General features: G+C 43.0%; 1 protein-coding gene across 1 annotated transcript in view; it reads right to left on the bottom strand.

The window, feature by feature from the left end:
- Positions 1-4665: 4665 nt before the first annotated feature.
- The window catches only part of LOC311189413 (WD repeat-containing protein 64-like), a gene marked incomplete at both ends in the record, with an annotated part of 38102 nt that continues 33476 nt past the window's right edge, over positions 4666-9291 (bottom strand). Inside the window, 4 exons of the mRNA XM_084261076.1 lie at positions 4666-4847; positions 5101-5194; positions 6035-6204; positions 7517-7640. Of these exons, the coding sequence (XP_084117202.1) occupies positions 4666-4847; positions 5101-5194; positions 6035-6204; positions 7517-7640 (570 nt within the window). The remainder of the gene's footprint in view (positions 4848-5100; positions 5195-6034; positions 6205-7516; positions 7641-9291) is intronic.

The following is a 9291-nucleotide window of genomic DNA, read 5'->3' as shown; positions in this document are numbered from 1 at the left end:
GCTCTTTTTGACAGTACCTGGACAGCCAGAAGTAGCTGCCAAGTGTCTCGGTGCACAACACACACGCAGCCCTCCCCGAGGAGAGATGCAGGAGTTACCCAGACTGTTCCAGGACACGGCAACCGTGTCCCATCGCACTGCATCACAATGCAGTCAGTCACCAAGGTTACCTGATCCACCCCACTGCTCAAGCAGGGTCACCTGGAGCAGGCTGCCCACAGCCACATACGGGTGCCTTTAGAGTACCTGATTCTGAAACATGCCTTTACAAACCGCAACCTGACAAGCTGAACTGCCAAAACATCTGCAAGACAGGCACCTGGCCCAGCCTTTGGCGGAGACTTTCCTACCAGTTGAAGTGTTCTCTCCACCACACAAGTAAACCCACGCCACACTAGCAAAGGTAGAAGACACAAAATAATAGAAGCCTGACAAAGTGCATTCTGCTGTCTTCAGAAAGCAAATGCCAGGCAAATCACTGCAGGAAAACAAGCTGATGCTGTAGGAGAACAAGGAGCTGTCCTCATCAGGACAGCACACAGCATACACTTATTACAGCAGAAATCAAGCAACTGTACCGCCCCAGGCTGGCTTCATGCAAAGGTCAAGAGACCAGCCACAAAAGGCGCTGGACTCCTGAACAGCCGTGGTCTCCCCATTAAACCCAGCCCTCGCCCCGCGACCACCGCTCTCCACAGATAGCTCACTTCCCACCACCTCTGTTTAGCCAAATCCCCGCGTTGAAGCAAAGAAAAGGTTCATCAATGGCAACTGGGAGGGGAGCAGCATATGGCCCTTCAGGGAAGGTGTTCCTTGAGTGATTTATTAACCAAGTCACCATCAGACCCCTTCTGTCCCAGAGCACTCGTCACGCACATTCCCATGCGCTCTGCATCCGCTGTCCGTTCTGAGCCAGCAAACACTGCACCTCCTCTGGACAGCTTTAACCAGACTTGGAAAATAGCAGACCCCATGAGAGAGGAGGACGGGTGGCAAGGGAGCCATGCAGAGGGAGTTAGTCTGACCTTCTGCAGAGCAAGCCTTTCCTACCTGAGCCTCCAAAGGATGATATGGCACCGAGCGACATAAACCCACTGTGTCTCTGATCAGCCATGTTCTTTGCTGCTACTTGCAGCGTACTGAATTGGAAGGGAAAGCTTCAGTCTTCCTTGGCTTCTTCTAACTAGAAGATACTTCTTAAGGGCCTATTAAAAAAGCTATTGATTGTATCAAGCAATTGTCTCCTAATTTGGAGAGAGGATTATTTTTACAAATGAACTGAAGTTCCATGACAACGGGCGTGCTGTGATTAAAGTACAACTTAATTTCCCCTCTTCCAGACTTGTCCCCACTGTGCTGCCTCCAAAAGGACTGCCTATACAATAACCACACGCAGACTGCAAATGCTCCACCTTTGGAACCCAGCAGCTTGCGTGTTACCTACTGGGGGGTTTTTGCCTTAAACCAAGTTCACAGGCCTTTGGGGTGGCCAGTTGTTCCTGGGTTTTGGCACTACAGACCTTAACCAGGAGTGGAGTCTTCAGTAAATTCAGCTCTGATGCTTGAGGAAAATTCACTGCTGAGGTGGAACGGTGCAGATTGGGTTGCAGTGGGCTGGGTGCCACGAAGGAAGTTGAGGCTCTGCATGCTGACTGCCAGTGACCACCCCGTGCTACAGGACATGAAGGAACATGGCAAACCACCAAATCTGTTGAGACACAGAATTCAAAATCCATCGATTGATAAAAACAGTGATGCTGTGTTTCAGAAATCTGGGGTGAGATGTAACAAAAACATTCAACAAACAAAAATACGGGTGACCCCTCACTGCAGGGGTGATGTATCAGGCCCATGGACAATTTACACGCATTTTCTTTTCAATTATTTCCTCACATTTCTGACTGAATTTCGAAAGTCCTTCCTCTGAGGCCAGAGGGATCCAGTTTTAAGTTGCACAGGTGAGGGAATTCTCATGTCAGAAGAAAATTCATCTACATTTCAATGCTGGGACCGCTTTGAATTCTTCACTGTGTTGGTGTCCCAAAGTTGACATGTTCAGTAACATGTCAACATTAGAGAGAACACTAAGTGCAAACAGAACACTCAGCAAACAAAGAAAGTCCATACACATGTATATACACATGCACAGCCATGCTTACACTGCAACACACATAGCAGAAGCAGCAACGTTTTGAAATACTCAGACTGGACATCTACTGTATGTGGAAGATTTTAGTCCACGTTTTGAGAATGGTGTCCCAACAACCACATTGGGCAGCTCTGCATCGGGAAGATGATGGGCTCTGACTGGTGGTTCGGTAGCTCCAGGGCTGGAATTACAAGGTAGGTGTAAATGACTTTCATTCCCCTGAAGCCCAAACATACTGGAATTCACATTTATTTCACCATAGCTTTGGACAAGTACAAGCCTTTCTTCTTTTTTCAATCTGCTCGCAAAAGAGCAGGCTCTGCCCTTCTCCTCCTGTAACACCCATGCCTGAGATGACCGAATCCACAGCGCAATTGCTAATTCTCTTGGACAAACTGATGAGAATATTGCAACGACTAAGGGAAAAGCTACCTGCAGACACCTTCCGGCTGGCTGAAAGGTTTCAAATGTGGTACCTACAACCATCAAAACCACCTGCTGAGTCTGACTCACTGGAAAACTTTGGCTCTGAACAACAAGAAGTGCATCACAGGCCCAGAACAGAAGCTCACAAAACACTAATCTGGGTATTTTGAGAAATCAAATATTCCTAGTATTTCCAGGAAAGTTAAAAAACCCAGGCAGGACTTTTAGTGAGTACTAGGAAGAATGAGTTGTAACCCCTAGACAGAAACTTGCCCACTGGCCAGAACCTTTATGCTTACCACAAGATTAACCGCAGTGACTGATTCAGATGGAGTGCGGGGATATAATTGGCACGGCTGGATGAAAGTTTTCAAGATGCTCACACATTGGCACACAGAGAGCAAAAAGCTCCTAATTTCTTAACTAAGGGCGAATGTGGGTTAAACAAACTTCTGTGAGCTACCAAGGAAATGCTTCATACAGGACAGGTTCACCTCAGTTCTTAAGTGCTTGCAAAGAAGCACTTCAGTGTGCCAGACGGAACTGAGGGTGTGTTTTCGACGGTGTCATTCCCTCTCTTGGGGGTTAACCAAACCTCTGGCTACAAACAGCCCTTTATGGAAATACCTTACAAAATAGGTACCTGTTCTCCCAGACACACGCCTTACACTAACATCAGGACAGGCAAAGAACGAGCTTCTGCATTGGAACCACAGGAATTTGGTTGAAAAGTGTCTCATGCAGTCTTGTGTCTCAAACCTCACCACTGCGATCACGGTTTTAATACTGGAAATACCCAAACCACTGCTCTGCTGAGCACAACCTAAAGGGCTGGCTTTGAAAACTCAGATATCAAGCAGTACTAAAGTTGATTTTGTCTTTCTTTCAATCAGCTGTCTCTCAACGCAGTTAAAATTTCATCCCATCCTTTAGTGCTGAGTATATTTTAGCACTATTACAAAAAAAGTCCCAAAATTTTCTCACCCCTTATTAGCTAAGCAGCAGCTTTTAGCAGCATTTTCGAGATTACAGCCTTGTACTGCAATGTATATTGAAGAAATCCATTATCTACTTACTTCATAATCCTTGTGGTCTAGAAGCCAAAACCCTTGGATCGGCTTAACCAGACCCCAAGGGATGGCAAAGGCTGTTTGGAAGAAGTTGATTGAAGCATCTGTTTGGTTCGGAAAGGAATGCATGATGTCTAGCAGCAGGTAAATTGTCTGGCATCGAGCATCTAATTAAGGATCATAAATTTGTAGGACCAAAGATGGGTCACATTACAGTTAGAAAAAGCACTATGAAAGGCAAACACAAGAATGGGAGGAAGACAAATCTGCTGAGGTATCAGTCTTGCCTTTTGAAGCTCTTAGAAACAGCAGACAGACAGGTCCTGAGCTCAAAACTGTGGTCCGAATAAGTTACCAGAAAGGAATGCTCATTGGCTTCTGCCAGCCATTCAGAAAGGTTACCTTCAGACCCTGAAGCACTCCCGTTACTCACTCAGCCTCCCTCTGCTCAGTGGAGCTGCCAGATGGACAATCCAAACATCTCAGCATCACAGAACATTTACGTGCACATACTGAAGGTGTCATACCAGTAACTGGAAAGGATACAATTGCATGCTTGTCGCTTTCTTCAATGCTTTCTAGCAAATAGAGATCCAGCAGTGCCTGGCATGAAAAAGTAATGAAGAGTTTTCTTATAAACTGTCTTTCATTAATCCTTGGTGTATAGAGGGGAGGGGTGTGTTTTCAGAGAAATGACGCTCACGTGTAAACTAGCAGGGGGATATTTCCCAGTTCCTCCTTCATCTCTCTGCCACAACTTCTCAGCCTGGTCTCCTAACTGGGAAACCATTCCATCAATCATCAAGCAGTCAGAATCCCATTTTCCTCTGGAACAAGAGGCAGCAAGGAGTTGCACAGAGTACATGGCTCAGGTTGCACAGAGGAAATGGTTCAAGATCAAGGGCTTGAAAGTGGAAACAGCCTGAGCCTGTTTGTCATTGCAGCAGCGTCATAGCCCAATCTGTGTTAGGCCCTTATTTCCTTTTCAGTACAATTTCCAAAGAAGAACCTCAGACCCCCTCATCCAAGGCCTATCACCCGGATGCTAGTCAGCCAGGCCAGGGACGAAAGCTCCCACTGGGAACCGACTTCTATCCAACAGCCAGCGAGTGCTGGCTCTGCCAACCGCTTCATGTGCGTAAATAACACCGACGTACTTGTGAGTAGGGGATTCAGGCCAATACCATGGTTCCCAGAGATCACTAGTCAAGGAGAGAGAGGGCTTTTTTTAAAACAATGATGTCACCAAGAGACGCTGCAAAGCGGCCTTAGGTACAAACATTCTAACAGAGGAAAGCAACCTCTGTGTTCAAAGGAACACACACATCCCTGAAGCCAGGAGGATTGACAGCAAATGAATTCAGCACAGCAGAGACAACTGTCGACACAACAGCCATTCCCTTCCGCTCCTGGATGTGCAGCGGAAGCCTTCCAGAGTTTCCCTGTAAGGCCTACCTTGACAGACGCTCAAGTTGCTGTCGATGGCCGGTGTAGTAGCTCTGCAGCAGAGGATAATTGTAGAAAGGTCGAGCCAAAGGCACATCGTCATCTGCAGGCAAGAAAGTCCAAGCAAGTTAAAGAGGGAACAGCACATTTTTAAAGCAAAACGTTGACTAAAATAGCAGCAAATGAGCTCAGCACCGAGAAGCCTCCGACTCTGAACGAAGCCAGGGCTCTTTCTGCCTTTGACACAAGACTCAAGACCTTCCTGTCTGAAGTGCCATTTTTGGTTTACAGCTGAGGTAGCCTTCAGAACTTGTCATGTAACCTGATGTTCACTATCAAAAAAAAACCCAAACCCGCATTCTCAAAGGGAGCGGGTTTTGAACATGTCAGCTGAGCTGATAATAGAATTCATAATCCCTCAGTTAAAGGAAGCATTTCCAAGGTTTATTTTTTCCTCAAGCAATATATACTATGTTCAAAACATGCAGGCAATGCTTCTCCTGTAAAAAAAGAGCATTCCAGTATTTGTTCCTTACTAGTTACTGGTTTCAAATCCCAAGGATTTCAACCTGTGGCCAAGAGCAGCTCCTGGAGATCATAGTCCAATCACTCTCAGGTGCTGGTGAAGTAGAAACTGGTAAATATTGTTTATAATCACAACAGCAATATCTTAAAGCTTTCACCATAAAGGATCTATAACTACTGATTCCTTGAGGAAAGCAAATGCAAGGAATGCAATGATCAGAATGGTGAAAACCAGCAGTAGGCTAATTAATGCTTAGACAAAAAGGCAGAAAGCCGATTTGATGACATGCAGGAAAAGGACTTTTCTTTGACAGTTTCTAAAAGTTTATCTACTCATTCATGAAAAAGTCCTATTTTACCTCTAAAAGTAGGAGCTAGCAAAGGAAATGAGAAAAAAAAAGAAATATATTTTGAAAACCTGAATGATTTTCATCTTCCCACTCTGCTCCAAAACAAGAAGTTCATGTTGACCTTCAGTAGCCTTCAGATAAACCATTTCCAGCAGACGACACTCATCTTTTCTGTGCTGGGCCAAAGGCAAGGCTTTAACTTCCTGCCCACTTTCAAACTCCCAAATTTTCACTGTTCCTACACATAAATAAGAATGATATAAAAAAGGGAATTAATTTCTAGCAATAACCAAAGTCAGAAACTTGAACTGGATCAAACAGGGAAAGGAGAAGAAAATAGAAAATCAAAATGAATATTGAGATCTAAATCACTGGTCTTTCAAATGCTGTCATAGCATATGTGTGTCTTAGGAAAGCAACCTTAGGGACACAAAACTTAACAGAAAACACCTTCACCATTAGCCCCACCATTTTTACATCTTTTTTCCATGTCTATTTTATGCTGCAGCCCAGGATAAAAGACACCTTCCTATCTTACTTCTGTTTCTGGACTAACGCCATTGGAGAGCAAGCAGAGTGATGAGCTCTGATGGTAGAAGACTTCAGGTTGTGAGCTACAGCAAGGAGCAGAGTGGCCTGGTTGCTGGGCTTGTCCCACAGATCTAGAGGGAAGAAGGACCTAGAGCATTATCTTAAGTGAAGCAGTTACTGTGTATGACTTCTCTTTCGTACGACTTGATAGCATTCACCTTCTGTCATGCTCTTAAGATTTATAAAGGGTACAGTCTCTGCTCCCAGGTATAAACAAGAAACATTAGCCAGCATGATGTCTCCAAAAGGCCACCTCCTCTTCATGTGAGACAGCTTTTATGTATTTCACATATTTTAACACTTCAGGTGTGTAGTCTTGAACATTTGAATGTGAGAAGAATTATTCAGCCATGTAAGCAGGTTAGAGAATCACTAAAGTTTGCTGCAGAATTCAGTGCATCACTTGTGTATTGGAGAGATCTCTCATCATTACCTAAAACTGTTGCACCCTAAAATAGCACCTATGAAAAATTCAGGAAACATGTATATGTATGTGTATGTGTGTACAATCTTTTCTAGTGTTCAGTGCCTGAAAACACTATAATTTAGCTTAGATACAGTAAAATTGAAAAATCATTCTCCATCTGCAGGCATTTAGTTACAGTGTGATATACAGACCTCGGTCTCAAGTCCTATGAGGAAACATATTTTTAGACCAAGATCTTTGACGATAATCTTCTAGAGAGAAGCAGGGTAGCAAAATACAAGAGCCCAACCAACCAAAAATCACATTTTTATGAATCAGCTATCAAATAAAACCCAACCAAGACAACCCTCCTCCTGCCACTTTTTTTTCCCCAGACTGACAGCTGTGCATCCCTTTCTTTATGTTCTCCCATCATCAAAGAAAGTCAAAATTCATGTCACTGAGACAGTCAAGGCAAAGAATTCTGTTTCCTCATTTCACATGCTATTTTAAATAAATATAGTAAAATGTAGTAATTATTTAATTGTTTTACCATCACATGCCCCAGTAGCAAGATAAACCCCATTTATTTCAATGGCTGCACAGACCACTTCAGTATTCAGCCCATGTGCATCTTCAATCTGATATATTTGATATCCTGTTTCCAGGTCCCAGACCTGAAAAAAAAGATGGTAATTATTTGTACTGCATCCTCTAAAACTCATCACAATGTGTTCTAGTGTAATTGGAGAAAGACAAATACTTCCAGGAGCAGATTTTCACATCGCATGAAGTAGATTCTCACGCTACCACATTCTTCTTCTGAAATACTAGTGTAATATCCCTGAAAATGTCCCTCTGCTCAGAGACGCCATTCTGGCAATGGGAAGCTCTATTTAGTATGCTATGACAAAGGCCCTTGTTAAGTCAGGGAGAATGTTGTTAAATATAATGAGTTTTTACAGTGCAAAAGCAAGGAAATCTAGCTAGAAAGAATGGTTAGAGCTATAATTTCTATGCTGGATATAAAAATGAGGCTTTTCATAAACATTTGGTCCAAAAATGTAGGAACAGCTATATTAGATCATTATCTAATTCTTTTGAGCATTTAAGCAATGTCTTGCAATGAAGTACCAGACCCATGTTTGGTGGCTGTAGCAGAATAGCTCAGAATTAACTGGATTTATGAAGTAGCCACTCATGTCATATGCACTGTCTAGATCTGATTTGCTGCAGTACCACATGCCTGAAACTATCTTGTACTTCTAATGGTGTTGTAGCCACCATGCTCTAAGGAAGTGAGAAATAACATCTTTACTGAGTGTATAAAGTTAACAAATGTTTGCCCAAACAAGCCTTTCCCCACAAGAATGGGACGCATCACCAGCTGGCCCAGTAAGAGAGGCTCCCTATCCCTGTACATCTTGTCATCTAACCCCAACAACAGATAATTAAAACTGCAGGTCTTTGGTACCTCTGATGATCATTGTCACACTGTTAATTACACCAGTAATGATTTATTTTATTCATCTAAGGGGTTTATGACACTATTTTCTGAACTATTTCTAATAGTTCAATTGCAAGCCTATGCAAAGTTAATAGGCAGGTGTAATCTTTTCATTAATGTTTCAACACAAAAGGAGCTGTGATTAAAAGGAATCAAAGTGATCTCCATCACTTTAGGTTTTTTGCTAACTGGCTATTATATTCAGCAATTGCCCCTCACTGTATGACTTGAAATTCCTAAGACTCAGAACAATGTGTTCTAGGAAATGATGAAAAATTGATCTTTGGCAAGTCAGTAAATTGGATCCAGAACCACTAGCCAAAGAGAAGCAGATCAGACAAACGAATAAGCAGCAAACCAGCAGGATAAAAAGACAGGTCTTACAGTTGAGGCACACTGCATGTGCCAGTGAAAGTTTTCACTTCTAGTGAAGGATTTTTTTTTTTATTTGAAAGCAGCATCCTTTACACAGTCCTGTTTTTACAAAGTGACTTTTTTCATGTTTTATACTGATCCACAGAATGTCTAAAGTACAAGTTTACATTCTACTAAAGTGACGGGGACTCGTGCAGTTCCTAAACTTTAAAGAGCTGCTCATGAGATATGTGTACTTGTGCTTGTATGAATTTTTGATTGGTTACAGTTAAAATTTTCCTTTGCAGCTACTAACTAGCCAATGAAGTTTCACAACTATTGCTGTAATTGCAAGAATGTACTGCAGGAACAGGTAAAGGAAATAACATTTCAACTAAACCCAATACAGTCAGAGCCTTGTCAATTCTGCCTGCTGCTTGCATTGCAATTATGTTAGTGCAGGTCAG

This window comes from Gallinula chloropus (assembly GCF_964237585.1).
Source record: "Gallinula chloropus genome assembly, chromosome: 3".
NCBI lineage: Eukaryota > Metazoa > Chordata > Aves > Gruiformes > Rallidae > Gallinula > Gallinula chloropus.
This window is presented reverse-complemented; position numbering and strand designations above follow the sequence as displayed.